General features: G+C 39.5%; 1 protein-coding gene across 2 annotated transcripts; it reads left to right on the top strand.

Annotated features, from left to right (window-relative positions):
* The first annotated feature begins 14 nt into the window (after positions 1-14).
* Positions 15-17,692, top strand: METTL4 (methyltransferase 4, N6-adenosine). 2 transcript variants are annotated; one of them, XM_035126130.2, is made up of 9 exons: positions 15-64; positions 2,619-3,121; positions 4,002-4,064; positions 4,456-4,816; positions 5,390-5,459; positions 7,516-7,690; positions 8,686-8,792; positions 10,078-10,169; positions 16,136-17,692. In XM_035126130.2, exons 2-9 carry the CDS (start codon positions 2,699-2,701, stop codon positions 16,285-16,287), a joined length of 1,443 nt encoding a protein of 480 aa, XP_034982021.2. In that variant the 5' UTR covers positions 15-64; positions 2,619-2,698; the 3' UTR covers positions 16,288-17,692. The 2 variants fall into 2 exon arrangements, with proteins under 2 accessions (XP_034982021.2, XP_034982020.2); XM_035126129.2 differs by lacking the exon at positions 15-64 and adding an exon at positions 127-460.
* The last annotated feature ends 495 nt before the right edge of the window (positions 17,693-18,187 follow it).

Below are 18,187 nucleotides of genomic sequence, written 5' to 3'. Positions count from 1 at the left end.
CCTCAGAAAGAGGAAGCCGCTCTTCTCGGGCTAAATGATCGCAATGGTCGTATAGTACAGTACAGTAAGTACATTTTCATCTCTATGGTTATCTGCGGCAGCTCTCTAATCACGTGACCGTGCCTTACGTACGACAAGGTGGCTGCGCCCAGGGGAGAGAAGTTTCATGGCTGTGCTGTTGTCCGTCGTGGGCTCCCCTGTGGCGCTGGAGTTGTAGCCGTGGCAGGGAGGCGTGGGTGGGGTTGCTGCGCTTCTCTGATGACCTCTCTGACTTTAATGCGCTCGTTTCCGGAAGTAAACTGTTGAGCTCAATGCGATTTGGCTTCCTAGTACTGTAAACGTATTTGTAGGTTTCTTGCACGAGCTCCCACCCACAGATCGCTCCTCAGCCACGAACTCGCTAGGCAGTCATGGACAAGTCACTCTCGAAATGGTGACAGTAATGCTGTTCTACCTTATGGTAGGGATTAGAATAAGATAATGTATATTAGTCTCTCTAAAATCTAAGCCCTCGAAAGTGCGTTAAGAGTGAAATTGTCACAGATATCTTCCCTTCTGTCCTTCAGTAAAGCTATTTTCAACCTCATTGAAAGTTTTACTTTGCCTGTGCTACAGATGACTGCAGTTAACTAGAACACCTTAAAATGTATTCTTGTAAGTGCTAAGGATAAGTTTGCTTAAAGGTATTGGGGCAGTCTGAATGACTTGTTTTGGACAACTTCCAGAGGGGAATACTTTTGCAGGAAAAAGAGCAAGGAGTTTTTTGGTATCTGGAAAGGCCCGCAAAAGCTTAAGTTTAAATTTCATGTACATTTCCAGCTATTCTAAAATAGGTGTCAGAGTTTGTAACATGATGTGCTGCTCTCAGACTAGATTTGCACATTGTTGCTGCCATAATAGTGCATAATGTGTTGCATAAAAAGCTTGGAACATTTTTTTCTACGAATACAAAGTTGACTTTTAAGTACGATTTGCTGAAATGGTTAAAAACTTGAAATTTACTTAAAGCAATAAAGCTGGATAAATGAGGTACATTCTCCAGTGGCTTTTAAACATAATTGGCATCCAAGCGATAAACAATTTACTTCTGTTAATTTCAATTATAGTTGCTTTTAAAAAGGTAAAGGGACCCCTGACCATTAGGTCCAGTCGTGACCGACTCTGGGGTTGCACGCTCATCTCGCGTTATTGGCTGAGGGAGCCGGCGTACAGCTTCCAGGTCATGTGGCCAGCATGACAAAGCCGCTTCTGGCGAACCAGAGCAGCACACGAAAACGCCGTTTACCTTCCCGCTTGGAGCAGTACCTATTTATCTACTTGCACTTTGACGTGCTTTCGAACTGCTAGGTTGGCAGGATCTGGGACCGAGCAACTTAAATTGCTTTTAAGTCGGTGCAATTATGATTGGAGCATCAACTAGTGATATAAACAAATGTACAGTGGTACCTCTACCGGTACTTACGAATTTAATGCGTTCCAAACGCACATTCGTAAGTCGAAAAAATTTGTAAGTCAAATTCCATAGGAATGCATTGGGAGAAAAAAAATCGTAAGTAGAAACAACCCTATCTAAACAGCATCCAAGATGGCGGACAGAGCTCCATTCGTAAGTAGAATTATTCGTAAGTAGAGTTATTCGTAAGTAGAGGTATCACTGTATTACATGGGTTGAGAACATGATTTAGTCTCAGAATTACATTCTCTCTTGCATATTCAAGGTAGTGAGGCAACCCTTTCAAATCACTATGGGATTTTACTGTTAATTATTCTCGATCCATGGTGAAAAGAGCAAATTTCATGAGCTGCAGACCCCATTCCAAGCTCACCTGAGTAGAAAACCCAAGTAATGCCTGGGCAATCCCATTAGGAGGCAGAAATTTAAATAATGTGGAAGGGACGCGGGTGGCGCTGTGGGTTAAACCACTGAGCCTAGGGCTTGCCGATCAGAAGGTCGGTGGTTCGAATCCCCGCGACGGGGTGAGCTCCTATTGCTCGGTCCCAGTTCCTGCCAACCTAGCAGTTTGAAAGCATGTCAAAGTGCAAGTAGATAAATAAGTACCGCTACAGCGGGAAGGTAAACGGTGTTTCCATGTGCTGCTCTGGTTCGCCAGAAGCAGCTTTGTCATGCTGGCCACATGTCCTGGAAGCTGTACGCCGGCTCCCTTGGCCAATAACGTGAGATGAGCACTGCAACCCCAGAGTCGGTCACGACTGGACCTAATGGTCAGCGGTCCCCTTTACCTTTACATTTACAGTTATACAAACTGTGTAACAAGGGCTAAGTAACAGTGTTGCACTTAGAAGCAATAAAATGTATACCACTGCTATCTATAATTTAATAACTTATATTGCTGTAATCAAACTACAATCTTGTAAAGAATTTAAAACCAAAGTCTTTGAATAATTTAACACTGTATACTGGAAGAAGTTTATCTGTCTTTGGCTGTAGTCCTAAGTACATTTAGGACTCATTGGATACAGGGGGACTTACTGCCAGGTAAACTTCCATAGAATTATGCTGTTAGAATATTGGTATTTTTGGTTCAACCCCCCTCCCCCCCCCAAAAAAAATAATAAATTGCAATACTTATAAACAGGTTACTTTTTTTACTTTTCAGAGATACTGATTTATTCATTTTTGTTGAATCCACTTGGAAGAACAGTACTGTACACTCAAAAACAGTAGGTAAAGCAGAAAATGTCTGTTGTTTGTCATCTATCAGCTGGGTGGCTACTGGACCACCTCTCCTTCATAAACAAAGCTAACTACCAGCTATGCCATTCCCATGATCATTCTGGCTTGGCCTTTGTTGATGATCCTGCTACTGCTGCTTCCTCAGATGGGGCTCTCATTGAGGCTGTAAGCCTAGATGCTAAAAATTCTTGCAGAAAAGATTCTATTGATGAGATCAAGGCCCCAGAAGAAAAAGCAAGTCTAATGGTAAAGAATACATACGTTTTTCGGGAAGAATTTTTTAATGTGCTGAAGCCACATGGAGTTGCAAGCAATCAAATGGAACTCCAGCAAAAGGGATCTGAGGCTGGTCAAGGAAATGGCGGATCAGAACAGCAAGAAAGAGTCAAGACGAATGGCTCTTACTATACTGCTAAAGCCAAAAAGGTACAGTATAGAGGAATTGCTGCAAAGTATCTTCCTATGAAACAGAGTTCTGTTTGTCACTGTTTTACAAAGGGAAACATAACCCCCTAATTTAGTGTGAACATTTTACATACTGCTTTTGTAGCCCAATGATCACCTTTAAACACACATGTTGAACCCTCTCTATAGATGCATAAATATTTCCTCCTTTGTAATATGTCACAAGTTCCTACCCTGTTTCTCATATTTTAAGACATACCCATAAAATAAGCCATAGCAGGATTTTTAAGCATTCAAGGAATATAAGCCATACCCCGAAAATAAGACATAGTGATAGGCGCAGCAGCAATGCCGACCGCGGTAGGAGGAGGAGGAAAAAAATAAGACATCCCTTGAAAATAAGCCATAGTGTGTTTTTTTGAGGAAAAAATAAATATAAGATGTGTCTTATAATATGAGAAACACGGGTATAAGCACATGTTGATGTTTGATTACGGTACTTTAATGAACCGAAGGCTCCGTCCCTCGTAAAATATTTACAGTCCCATTTCCTTCAGTTCCATTATAATAGTCACTAGTTACTTGGAGTAACATAAATAAAATTAACATCTGTCTTAGACTTGAACTACCATGTAGGTTCTTTGATTCCAGAGAGTCGACTAATTAGCAACATTATTTAACATGGTGTGCTTATAATATGTCTGTCTTTGACAGCGCTAAAGTGTTATCACTTTGGGGGCATGATAGCAGCAAGGCTTTGGTTATTTCTTTCTATCAAGTTCTAGAGTGCAAGAAGTATCACAGAATCTACCTTTATCTTTTTAAGTATAAAGAAGCATAGAGTATGGCAGTATTTTTAAATGATAGAGGTGCTGATGTTTGTGCATGTTGTTAACTTTAGAAACGAAAAAGAAGCAGTGAACTTAACCATGGTGAGCGTGATGCTTTAGAATACCATTTAAAGGTAAGTTGGAGAAATAATTGTGATGGAGGAGTTGCTTGTTTGAGTAACCTCAAATGCACACTTCTATGATTAAATATGCATATACTATTAACTGATAGCTCACTATGCTAAGAGCTGCAAGTTGAACTATAAATAGCACTATTTCAGTATTTAAAGTAGGATAATGAATGCCAGTGTTTTAGAATGGCACTTTCCTTGGCTTTATATTTAAAATGCAAAACTGTCAGAATGATTTATAGCGTGGACTGTTCAGTCATTCATTCAGATAATCCTGTTCACAGGCTGAAGATTTGCATGTCTGTGGATATGTCTGTGTGGAATTGTAATTTTTCTATGGACAACCCGTCTCAGATATTTTCTCTCTTTTTTTCCATTTTTCTTTGCTGCACAGATCAGTGGCTTGATTTTGGATGGTACCAGGAGTTTAGTCCAGGAGGGGCTTAGAAGTGGTTTCCTCCAGCCTAGCTCTTCAAAACAGATTTGTGCCAAGACTCCTGTTATAGAACACAGTAGTTTATCTGAATTATGTGAGATGGCAAAACAGTTTCCTTCAGCGAATGAAACAGAACAAAGAGCTGTATGCATGATAAGTGAGGACTCCTGTGTTCCAGAACAAGTTCAGGTTTCCCGTATTACAGAAAACACCACAAACTATGCAAAGATAATAACATTAATGGGACAGAAGTACCTATTTCCTCCCAAAAGTGCTTTCCTTTTATCTGATATTTCTGTTATGCAGCCGCTCTTGGACTGTAAGTACATTTCCAAGCAAAATTACCCACTTTTGGTCCAATGTTTCATTAATATATTGACAGAGCAAATTGTGTAGATTTTGGAAGGAATTTAAAGAACACTTATTAGCAGAAATGCTTGAGCATCAGTAATTGTTACAAACACATATTCATACTATATGGGAGTCATTCATTTTCACCTGTTATTCGATTTCTAGCATGCATAGTCCGAAGTATTAGAAAATTTAGAGGCTAATACATCCTTTGTGGAACAGAAACATCTATTAATAAACGAGAAGCATTTTATGCTAGTTTTGGAACTGACATGACTGCCTATTTGTTTGAATGAACGTGAAATGGGGCTGCTTCAGTTTGATCAGAAGTATGTTTATATCTTTATTTGTAATCAGAGCAGGGTAGCATTACCACTTTCAAAGACAAAACATCACATTTCCATGTTCTTTTAAAAAGTATGAAAATTGTTTATTAAAACTGGGTGAGCAACTTAGTTTTATTGCAAAAAATAAAATGAAAATAGACATAATTTGAAATGCTGTACTGAAAAATGTGCATTCTTGTTGCTTTGTTTTCTAGATAAAAAAAAGTTTGGCATAATTATAATAGATCCACCATGGGAGAACAAGTCTGTTAAAAGAAGTAACAGGTAGCCTTTTACCTTCTAAAACTTATATTTTATTAAACATACATATTAAAACAGCTCTATTTTAGATATTAATGGTGTATGTGGAATGACAATTTCTGACTTTACTAGTGCAATTAAGAGTTGTTTACAACAGGGGACATGTCTATTCAGAAATAAGTTCCATTAAGTATTTACTCCCAGGTAAGTGAATATAGGGGACTGCGGCCAGAATCTACTGTTCAGGCTTGAGGGGTGGGGGTGGCAACTAAAGGCATTTTAGCACATTTGTTGCTTTGTTTCATTTCTCTTTTTCTGGTTGATTTTCTCAAATGTAATGGGTTCTGTTCTGTAAACTCAGATTACTACATTAGAATACATGCATCTAATTCTCCAGTGGATAACTGCAATTTTATGTCAGTAGAACTTCAATTAAACTGAATTAATATGAAAGTTACATGAGGCAGTAGGGAACCTGGTTTGATAGTTTTCTAAGGTGAAAATATAGTTCTACTGGGGTTGGGGAATGAGATTACAACACTGAACATCCCTCCCCCTTAATGAGGATACTTCATTATTGAAAATATTAACTTCTGAGCAATATACCTCTCTGAGCTCTGTTATTTCAAGGTTAATCAAAATGAATGGTTTCTGTGCCTGCAGAGCGTTTCAGAAGTTAAAGCTACTCTGGTTTGCTTCTAATTAATTCATATTTTACAAAAGCTGCTAGGTGGGATGGCCTTAGTGTCCGACAGGGAAGCTGGTCAAGAGCTGTACATTCCTTTTAAAATAAGCAATGCGTTGAGACTAGTAAAGCAACATGTTTCCACTATCGTAGGAGGATTCTGATTCCACTGCCGTTTGCTAGACAGGAAGGGAAATGTTTGTATCATATTCTGGGATACAACATGGGAGGGATGAATGGAGGAAGTTCACATTAGAAGTAGAAAAGAAGTGTTACTTCTGGAATGGGAGGAATAGAAGGAAGAGTTGTCGTAGAATAGCATAACAGCACTGTGAGCTTATATACTACCTTGGGGTGGGGTTTCCCCCCCCCCCCTTGTTAACCAGACAGGGACAAATACCCCAACAATTATCAGGGGAGACTGCTTCCAAGAAAATAAAAAGTTTATGTATATTTAATGTACGATTTGGTCCTGTGCAGAGTGAGGCATGCCTGAGCCTATAGAAATTGGTAAGCTTGATTTTTAACTGATTTCAAATTCATCGAAATAAGCTCAGGGTTCAGATCTTAGGCATGGAGGCATATCACTTTTCCTTTTTGTCTATAATTCTGGCTGCAATTGTCTACCCACCCAGATGGATTCTCAGGTGATCACCAGGCATGCCTCTTTAAAATGCAGTCCAAAAAAAGACAGATATCTGGGTGATGGGCATTTCACTAATACGAAGTCGTAGATTTTCATGTCAGTATTTTTCTACTTGAATTAGTGCAAATTTGTATTACTGCAGTTTTAATTCTAGAAGAAGAGCATTGCAGAATCAGAGCAAAAGCCCATCTAGGCCAGCATCCTGTAAACCACAGCAACTGATAACCCTAATACTTCAGGTAGCATATAGCTATCAGTACTATTGCTAACATGATCTTCTATGAATTATTGTAATTTCCTTTTAAAGTTTGTGGCCATCACCACATCTGGTGGTAGCAAATTCCATTGTTTAACTTAATTAAAAAGGTAAAGGGACCCCTGACAGTTTTAAGTCCACTCGCTTTTAAATACTGTATGACTCTGCTGTAGATTAAAGTGGGGGAAAATAAAGTATTAGATATTCTGCATTGCAGAGAATTGCTTTAATGTAATATGTAACTTTTAATGGCCCTAAGTTCAGTTTCTATTCATAACATACCGTAATTTGGAAATGGGGGGATATTTATTGTTTCACCCAGTGGAAACAGATTTCACCACTGGATGTCACTCTTGGCTCAGTTTTAATCTATCTAAATGTTGTTAGTATTGGAAAAAAGTTTGCAAAAGATTGCCATTGCTTTGTAAAGGCCTGCTTTTTTTCCTTTCTAGCTTTGGTCCAGCTCAGACTTTCTGACTTTATTCATGTGTAGGTACAATTACTTGTCCCATTGGCAAATCAAGCAAATTCCTGTGCCAGCGCTGGCAGCCCCAGGTTGTCTTGTGGTCACTTGGGTGACTAACCGACAGAAGCATTTATGTTTTGTGAAGAATGAACTCTATCCCCACTGGTCTGTGCATGGAGTAGCGGAGTGGTTCTGGGTGAAAGTAAGTTTGCTGGAAGATTTGGGCTTACTTTTATATATGTTTAGTTTTAAAATTATTTCCCAATAACTGTTTTTATGGGTAGCATTTAAATTATTTGAATATTAACATTTTTGAAGCAAATTTTTCTAATGTATGCATATATATATATATATATATATATATATATATATATATATATAATCTCCCAAGGGAAGTTACGGTTAGGGATGACACCCAATTAAGGAACTTGCTCAGCACAATCCTATACATATCTACTCAGTAGTAAGTCCCACTGACTTCAATCGGGCTTACTCCCAGGTCTATATAGGATTGCAGCCTTACTATGTTAACAGCATAAGTTCTAATCATTTACATTTGTACATGTATGAAAAAAGGGAGGAAACATTATTTTTTGTTGAGCAAGTAGCAGAAGGAGGCAATCCTTCCTGGGAAGAATTTGTAAATAGCCTTTTCTCCCCCCCCCCACTTTTTTCAAAAAATCTTCCTGGTTAATCTGATGTTGCTTCTTTTTTTCTTAAATCAAAATATTTTTAATCTGTCAATTTATTTCACTATTTCCCCCATAAGTAGAGATGGGAAGGCCTGGAAAAAAAACCTGGAAAATGGGGCGACGGGACAGGTTTTTCCATTTCCCCCCAAACGGCTTTGGAAACCTACTTTGCTTTGACCAGTCTTGGGCTGCCCTGCTGATCATATTTCGAATTTGACATTGGAATCCTTGATCTGAAGTAATTCAGATGAGGATTTATAATTCTCTATGTAGCCACAGCAGTGTTAAGGCTCATTGGGTTCAGTGGTCTACCCCCAAGCCACCATTGATAGACTTCAGGGTGTAAATGAAAAAGAAAGTGGATTATACAAGCCTGAAGACTACCCATCTCTGAACTGGATTTGGGTATAATGAGAAAACATCCTTAGGATAGATGAATAGAAAATAAAATATTGTAACATTGATTTGTAAATTGCAGCATTGATTTCCAATTCCTTTCTATCAGATTACAAGGTCTGGAGAGTTTGTATTTCCATTAGACTCTTTTCACAAGAAGCCTTATGAAGTTCTTGTATTGGGAAGAGTCCAGCGAAATACAGATGTGCCATTAAGGTATGAGTCCATTGATTTCTCTATATTATTAATGGGAATTATTATTATAAGGCATTCATTAGGAATGCTCAGCTGCGGTTCAACGGAGGGCACAATGGCCTTTTTAACAAAATGATATGAAGACTGAAGTATGCTTGTACTCCAATTCCCTTGAAAGACTAGCTTTCAAGAAAGCTGTAAAATACACCAGACTCTTTCTGCTATTCACTTTAGATATTTAGTTGTCTGTTTCTTACAGTGCTGTGAAATTCAATTTCTCAAGATATGACACTGGGAAATCTTGGAAGCAGATGCCTTTAACTGATGACCAATTATCACGAAAATGGGTGGGATGTCATTGCAGAGCCAAGATCATTAGCTGCCTTGAGCACTGGAATTGGAATAGGAGGAGGGGGATCCCAAAGCAACGGTGTCTCTTCCCCTTTAGCAAAGTGTAATCGGTTTATGTGAATATTGGGGCTGGGATCCAAAGAGCCACTTAGCCTAATGTGAGGGGCTTATGCAACCCCAGTGGAATATTTCCTTTTTCTTACCTTCTTTCTTTCAACAGGCAATCGCCACGCCATAGCACAACCTCCACATAACTTTCAATGTAGTGCCTGCTATAAGGAAGTGTAGTGTAGTGCCTGCTATAAGCAAGGTTAAAGCCTCTTTGGGCTTGCAGAACTACTTTCATAATTCTTTGGTCCCTTGCCGAAGTCTCTTTGAAGAGGTTTTGAATTGGTGATTTAGTACAGCTGCTTGGACTTTTATGTATGTGGTTAAAATAGCAAACATTAACCTATACAGGAAAGTCTTGCCGAAACAGGAATTCTCCTAGTGATATTATATGAAGTGGGTAACTCCACATCTTCCTTCTTTGGCTAGCCCAAACCAGATCTTCTCCATGTCATCCATGTTAGCCCTGCAGAGCTATTGGATTCTGCTGCCAAGTAGACCACCTGTATTAAATATAGATCTGTTTTGTTAAGGGCAAACAATATTCTACAGTTGAAACATATATTGGCTGCACTATATTTGTCTTCTTGTCATATTTCTTTATTGGCTTGGTTTTTGAAGAAGCTTAAGAAATTTCATAAGCTGCCCTTTATCTTTCAAGAAAACAAATGCACTCAGCATTTAGATATTTAGCTTCCCAGAGGCTAGTATGACAGTGAGAGAATGACTTTTTCATATTATAATTATTCTGTTTAGAGGGGGAAAGGGACCAATGAAGGTTTGGATCTTTAGCAAGATATTCTCATTTGTGCTCTCACCATTTATTTTGTTTTGATCTATACAATAGGATTTCAGAAGATGACATGCCTCAAATTCCTGATCAGAAATTAATTGTGAGTGTACCTTGCAACCTTCATTCACACAAACCACCTCTGACAGGTATGTTCCTGAAATAGTTCTATAAAGCTAAACATTTTTGATATTTTCAACTATTGATACCTTTGAGACGGGTTAATGGCTTGAGTACCTCTGCTCATTTGTTTGTATTGTTAGTTTCTGACCATCAACAACGAACAACTGAGGTTAAAAACTTACTGAAAATTTTGATATTTTCATTGGGTTCTAATTGTGGATTCAGTTAGGCACAAATAAGGCATTTTAAGTGGGACAGGTTTCGTCTTTCATACTTGGCTTTACAACTAGCATAACCACTTTAGAAATAACCTTGATCTTGAAGAGGTGAATAGCCGGTAGATTGCAGTTGATTGGTTGAATGCAGAGTTCCTGTACATTCAAGGGATATTCCTGCTAAAGGAAGTGAGGGGAGGGAGAGGCAATTTTAGCTAATTGCCTTCTTTGTGCCCTCTGGGAAGCTGTTACGGAGGGTTGGGATCCAACCCAGTGCATTTCTTAGCATGCTGCATTTGTGTTCCAGCTAGAGCACTGTAGCATGCATGTTGCTGCCAGTTTGAGGAATTCAGGTAGATATTCTTTGGTTATAAAATTCCTCTGATATAATTAAAGGTGCTGATTCATACCTGTGCTTCTACTAACCTGGACCTTGGGTGGCTACTTTGAAAGACTGAAACTTTTATCGTCGTCATAGCAAGCAAGTTCACTTTGAGTCAAGGAAGTTACTTACTGAGCTTGTAGAGGCAGCAACAATGCTTTTTGAGAGGAATATGGGGAGGTAGAGGAAAATGAATATGAAGCCTCCACCTACCATTTGCTCAATCCCTTTCACTCACTGTTTTTGACTGCCCACTTGCAGAACTTTTGTTTATAATATGACAGATAGCAAGATCTTTCTTAATACCCCCCATGCCATCCAAATATCATTTGTGTCATATATTTATTTATACCCTGCCTTTTCCCCTGTCAGGGACTCAGATAAAAATAAGAAATGCACCTTTGAACTTCCATTTTTGGTTGCACTGGTTAGTGGTCTACAGTGATGGGAAAAAGTAAAACACCCCCAAAGCATAATATGTCCCCTTCCATGTTTGACGGTGGGGGTGGTGTTCTTGGGGTCGTAGGCAGCATTCCTCCTCCTCCAAACACGGCGACTTGAGTTGATGCCAAAGAGCTCGACTTTGGTCTCATCTGACCACAGCACTTTCACCCAGTTCTCCTCTGGGTCATTCAGATGTGCATTGGGAAACTGCAGACGGGCCTGTACATGTGCTGTCTTGAGCAAGGGGACCTTGCGGGCTCTGCATGATCTCAGTCCTTCACGGTGTAGTGTGTTACCAACTGTTTTCATGGTGACTATGGTCCCAGCCGCCCTGAGATCATTGACCAAGTTCCCCCCTTGTAGTTCTGGGCTGCTTCATCACCGTTCTCCTGATCATCGCAACTCCACGAGATGAGATCTTGCATGGACCGAGGGAGGTTGACAGTTATTTTGTGTTTCTTCCATTTGCGAATTATTGCACCAACTGTTGTCACCTTCTCACCAAGCTGCTTGGCAATAGTCTTGTAGCCCAGTTCAGCCTTGTGCAGGTCTACAATCTTGTCCCTGACATCCTTGGACAGCTCTTTGGTCTTGGTCATGGTGGCTACTTTGGAATCTGCTGGATTGATTGCTTCTGTTGATAGGGGTCTTTTGTAAGGTACTGTAACAAGATGGGATTACAGATAAGACCTCTCCCTTACAGCAGGTGCTTCTAATCTCAGCTCATTACATACAGTGAGGATACCAGGTAGCCTGCCATCTTGCTGGTTGATAGGGGATCAAATACTTATTTCACTCATTATAAAGCACATCAATCTCTGACTTTTGTATTCTGGGTTTCTGGGGTTTTTCCTGTTGTTGTTGTTGTTGTTCTTGTTCTTGTTCTGTCTCTCACAGTTACAATAAACCTACCATTAAAATTATGGACTGGTCATTTCTTCGTCAGAGGGGAAACGGACAAATTTAGCAGGGGATCACATACTTTCCCCCCTCGCTGCATGTGTGCAGCTCAGTTAATCCAGGAAGCTATGCATGAAGGCATCACCCCACATCAACTCCGTTTATCTAGGAGTGAGCCCCATTGAATTCAATGGGACTTACTTCTGAGTAGACATGGCTTGGATTACTGCCTACATTGATTTGCAAGGTCCCATATTAGTTGTCTGTCTTGTAAGAAGAGCCCCCACCAGCGAGCTCATTTCAGTAGAAATGAAGAGCTAGTTCAGCTGGTCTTGCCTTTGCTTTGCTCTATCTGCTAAAACCAAGCAAGACCGAGCGCTTGTTACATATAGTGGGTATGTTTGGACATACGGTAATAGTTAGCTGATTTCAACTTACATATGGTTCATACTGTATGGTTTTATGTGTGACTATTGTAAAGTGCATGGTGGGCTTTTTATGAGCAGTAGTATATAAATACTATTATAAGTAGCATTAAGACAGGGTTTTATTATTGGCTTATGGATCAATTATTGCTGGGGACCTACAAACCATAACACCCGGTTCAGCAATAATAGGAACCCAAGGTTTGCTGGTTTGTTTATCGCATTAGCAACATGGGGGACCGGACCACGGCTGAAAAAGGTTGCTGAACCCTGCTTTATCCTTTAGTCTTCCTTCTTTCCAGAGGTTTCACAACATAGAGGGTTGTATCCAAATAAGTTACTCAAAGCAGACCCACTGAAATTAGTGAGTTTATGTTAGTTACGTCTACTGATTTCACTGGGTCTTCTTTCAGTAAGGCTAAATTGGATAAAACCCAGTATTTGGAAATATAAGTAGTTTATAATGTGTCAGTAATTATTTTGAATCTGTCCTCTGCTCTAACCATTAGTTTTACATTGGGAAGATGGGATATAAATGTTTTAATTGAAAGACTGTAAGATGCTAACAAAAATGGCCAAAACATCACTGTTCTGAAATAACATTAATTGGTTTAACAAGTTATTTAGTTGCCTTTTCATATGCACATCTTATTGAATCTGTAGTTCATTAAATGTATCTGTCTTCAAACTGTGAAAGTATACTTGTATTCCAAAGCTGTAAAAGATGCCAGTCTTCTCCTTCAATTCACTTTAGGTGAAGAGTGAAGCATGATCAGTAACACATAGCAGAGGTTGAGCAGCCACATCTTAAATTATTATGTGCAAGGCTCTTCTAAACCAGCTAAGACTTGTGCAAATGTTAAATTTTTATTAAATTGTCTCACCTTCCTGCTGAAGAGATTCCCTTTTCCGGCAACGGTGACATTTTATGCGAAGAAGCAAACTTCAACAATAACATCTTAACACAGTTTCATAGTTTCTGTGTTGTTACAGCATTGGTAGCAAAGGAGATTAAATGCTCTGTTTGTGCAGATAAAAGTGGAGGAGTCTGAAGGGAAGCGAGAAACAAAATCTGGTGGAGGCATCTAGAAGAGAGAGTTGGGGGGGGGGCACAAGACAGTGCCAAAGTTAGCACCCACTAGAGCTTTTCCTGACTGCCCTTTCAGTGGAAATTTAGGGTGAAACATGGGGGAATTTTCCCACTACCCATCTTTTGTAAGCAGTTAATTCTGTGATGGGTAAGGCTAACATTTGCAACAAACAGAGGCGAACCTAGGGGGTGGTAAAAGTGGCCCCCGCTAGGGGCACAGACCCAACCCCCTCAAAAATCCCCTATCAGGCATTGGAAGTTCTCCTGTGACACCTGGCGACAGCGTTTCCCCCCCCCCCCCGAGCTTAGCACCTGCTTGCCCATAGAAGGAATTCGCTGGGATCTCCAGCAGAAAAAAATGCTGCTGGTGGTGCTATAGGAGAGGATGGAAAGGGTCCTTGGAGTGACTTCCAGGCAGAGAGCAATACAGCTCCTTACCAAGAGCTCAATGGACCCTAGGTGTGCCTGTGGCAACAAAAAAGCTTGTTATTCCAGACATGCATTCTAACTTCTTGTATATTATTATTTCATTCATTTCTAGTTAAGTTTTCCAGAAATTATGAAAACGAGGTAGGCAGAGAGGACCAGATTCAGAACATGTGGACTGGCGTTAATGTACATATGAAACCATTTGTAGTTAATCTGGATGGTAATTTTTTTATTATTTTGAAACAGTTGAACTCAAAATGTTAGCAAGGACATACAACAGCTGTAAAACAGGCTGAAATTCAAGCAGGTTGCTAAGGAGAGTCATTGGTGGAGAAAAATGCAGCAGCTGAATTTTTGTCTACTGTGCAGCTGTTAAAGTTGCAGATAAAATTTTAGAAACAGAAGAATAGGATTGACTGTGAAATGTAAAGGAAGGGAGGGAGGGAGGGAGAGAGGAACATACCTTTATTGACCTTTATGGATAGGACCTTCATTGATAAATGATTGATGGTGTTTTTTAGGGGCGCTCGGTTTGGGGAGAATCAAATGAACCTTCATTTTGTTTCCAAGCCTTTTAGCATTTCTGTCATCATGTTTTCAGATATGTCTGTATTCCTGAATGGTGCTGTGTCTCCACTAAGCAAGGAGAGGAAATGTTGGTCTGTCCTGACTGTGCTGAATGTTAATGAAGAGGGATAATAACACCTGATAGTATAGTGCAGATTTTGTGGGGTGCAGGGGAAGGAGGGCCCTTGCTTCGTAAGTGAGATTTCACTCACATAGCATTGGATTCCACCCACACAAATCACTATATAAACAGTTAATCGGTTATTTAGGTGCAATCCTATAACAAAGTTCTGCTGTCTTGCGAGTATAGCAGAGGCATGTCTCCAGTTCATAATGCGAATATAGGATTGCTCTGTGCAGCATCTTAAGTGTGTGTCTTAAGTACAAAACTGCTTTAGATAGTAGCTTCCTCCTAACAAATTCCAAGGAAGTGGAGTTCTGTGAAGGAGGTAATGATCTGCAGCATGCTTAATAAACTACAGTCTCCAGGGATCCTCGGAAGGAAAGCACAAGAATCGGAATGGCTTAAGAAGAGATATGCCCCACAACAAAACTACTGCAAGCTACTAAGCTTGCAAATCTGTGGTTTCAATCTTGCACATGCTGGGAATAAGTACCATTGAAATGAGTGAGGCTTCTGGGTAAGCATTAATAGGATTGGGCTGTAAACCGAGGGAATACAGGTGAAACTTGGAAAATTAGAACATCATCAAAAAGTGCATTTATTTCAGTAATGCAACTTATTATTTTTTGCTTTCTTTTGGAAATTCCACAGTAATAAAACAAATAGTTACAATAATACAAAAATAAACAAAAATAAACATCACTATTACATTTCATTAATTACATTCCATTTATAATTGACCCGCCTAACGACAAATAATTACAATTACAACAAATAAAGGCTTGACATATTCTTGCTTTGCATGTCATGCATCTATCTCATATATTGGTTTCACGTTTTAAATTGCATTACTGAAATAAATGCACTTTTCGACGATAATCTAATTTTCCGAGTTTCACCTGTATATTAACCAGTGAAATCAATTGGTGCCTGATGTGTCTACTCCTTTTAAGTTTCTGTTTCCAAGCTTAAGTTTTTAATGAATAAATTTTAAAACACATTGAATATAGCTGTCCAAGTGTTGTTGTTTGCCCCCCCCCCTCAAAAAAAGCACTCCCATTTGAGAGATGTTATGGTGACAATTCTGAAAATACTATGGCGGTGCTGAAGCTCTCATTCCCTGTCTCCAAATGAATACTGATAAATTAGAGTGACTGGAAGCTTTGACAGTATTGTTCATACTCTCAAGGTCGTTTATTTCATATTCCTTTCTGGCTATAAATAGTAAAGCTGGCTGATGAGATCCTTAAAATTAATTTGCGCTCTCTCTCTCTCTCTCTCTCTCTCTCTCTCTCTCTCTCTCATTGAAACATTCTTCCCCACCCCCACCTTCCAACAGCTTTGAGGAAGTTGAAGAAACAGAGGTGTTTTTTTTTTAATTTTTAAAAAATCAATCTCATGATTTTTCCTCCCCAGAGATCCTAAAAGGATATACCAAACTGGATGTGGAATGTATGGAGCTGTTTGCTCGGAATTTGCAGCCTGGATGGACCAGCTGGGGCAATGAAGTTCTCAAATTCCAGCACATAGATTACTTCACTGCATTCCAGAACAAAAGTGACAAGTAACTGTAGGCTGGGGTTCTTGCGAGCGCTCTAGATTTTGTCCTTGACATCAATGGGAAGCAGTATGAATTAACTGTAAGTCTGCATGGTGTTTTTGAAATCTGTGTGATGAGCATAACAGTGATGCCTTCAGGTATATAATTTGCTCCCGGGTTCATCATATATGTTCTCTGCTGTGGTTGGGTGACTTTTGCAATCATCTTCTGGAGTTTTCGTTGTTTGAGCCACCATATAAACAGCAGCCTTCAAAAATTAGCCATGCCCTTTGCAGTTGGGCTCCAAGGTGCGTCTGTACGTTGAATCCTATCTCATGGAGATGATGGTAATGATGATTGCTATACCTAAGTTGTCCCCTAAGGCAACTTAGATTCATGCACAAATACAGGATGCAATTTATAAAAAAAAAATTAAGACAACAAAATCTCCAAATACATCTGTATTACAGCCAAAAGGATAAAGGTCAGCCACCCACAAAATGTCACAGGGCAGGGCAGGTAGAAATGTTATCCCTTCCTTGTCCAGTAGAGTCTGTCCTGAGAAAGAGAGAGAGAGACACAAAGAGTGTGAGAGAATGTAAAGAGCCCAAAGTCAACAGTGTTCTTGTCACAACAAAAGCAATAATCATGGCTTATTTGGTTTCTGTGGGTTTTCATCAAGATTAACTTCAGCTTGATTTAGGTCTCTGTCCATATTCTAATGATTCCTCTTTCTCAAATATACAGGACCAGAATTTCCCTGAATATTTATTCTGACATTAGCTCTTAAAAAGATGTTTTAAAATGGTTACTGCAATAATTAAATATTTTTTTGAATGATAAACTGCTTATGTTCCTTTCTTTCCCCCTTAGGGTTTACTTTGGGGGGGGGGTGCTCTAATAAAAATTACCATATGTTTGTATGCAAGACTCTAAGAAAAGGAGTATATCTTAAGAAGGAGTAACCATTATTTAAAAGAGTGCAGAATAAATGTGACTCTGCTACAAATTAAATAAACTTCGGATTGTTCAACGTGCTGTTAAATTTTTTAATAAGCTCTGGATGTTCACAAGTTGACTGGATTTTTTTGTACTTTAATAATAAAAAATCAATTTCAGAGATGTTTTTCTTGATACATTATTTACAGGCTTCTTGTTTTTCAAGTTAAAGTATTTAAAAGACTTGCCTTTTTCCTTTTGTACTTTGAGATAAACTAGGCGAAAACAACACCTTTTTGTTTAGTCTGCGGAATGGTGCAAACCTAAAAGAGAAGTAACAGTGCAAAATATATGTGTACTCAGAAGCAGGTTTCATTGAGTTCCAACAGGGCTTACTCCCAGGTAAGTGAGTGTAGGATTGCTGCTTTAATCTTCATATAGATAAGAGGTATTTCTGACAGCAGATACCAAAGCAAAGACCCTCCACTACAGCATTCCCGTCCCAACGCTGCCGAGCTGCCCTTTTCATAGTTGGCCAACCTGTCGTGACACAATGTTGATGATGGCCTATTGACAGGCTCTTCAGGCATGGAAATGAAACCAACCAGTGCAGCAGAAAGCCCAGCATTGGAGGCCCTCTCAGTACTGATGTCCTCCATGTCCGTCTCAGGTCTGAAGGCATACCTAAAATCCCCTGGACTCTCATTTGTCTTAGTAGCACCACCAAATCCATAAGTGAGGCTGGGTTCGATGCAACCTTCAGTAGTAGTCTAATCAAAACAATCTGCTTCATCGAAGCTCACAGATCCTAAGAAGAAGTGGGCCAGCCATGCTATCTGAGTTCTAAAATGATGCTTAGGCACAGAATCCCATAGATGGGCCTGCAAAGATGGCCCCTTGGCTTCCCTAAAGCAAGACGAATAAGGCAGCAGGGCATGAATGTCCTGGTCTTCGAGGCAGAGCCCACAAACTGTTACTAATTCAGTGTG

This window comes from Zootoca vivipara, chromosome 8 (assembly GCF_963506605.1).
Source record: "Zootoca vivipara chromosome 8, rZooViv1.1, whole genome shotgun sequence".
In the NCBI taxonomy this organism is placed as follows: domain Eukaryota; kingdom Metazoa; phylum Chordata; class Lepidosauria; order Squamata; family Lacertidae; genus Zootoca; species Zootoca vivipara.
The sequence above is the reverse complement of the archived record's forward strand: the minus strand, read 5'-3'. Positions and strand labels throughout refer to the sequence as shown.

Excerpts from the sequence above, each read along its gene's own strand:
- METTL4 (XM_035126130.2), top strand. The coding sequence starts at position 2,699 with ATGTCTGTTGTTTGTCATCTATCAGCTGGGTGGCTACTGGACCACCTC. Across the intron at positions 4,065-4,455 it reads CTTTAGAATACCATTTAAAG|ATCAGTGGCTTGATTTTGGA; the intron begins GTAAGTTGGAGA and ends TTTGCTGCACAG. Across the intron at positions 7,691-8,685 it reads CGGAGTGGTTCTGGGTGAAA|ATTACAAGGTCTGGAGAGTT; the intron begins GTAAGTTTGCTG and ends CCTTTCTATCAG.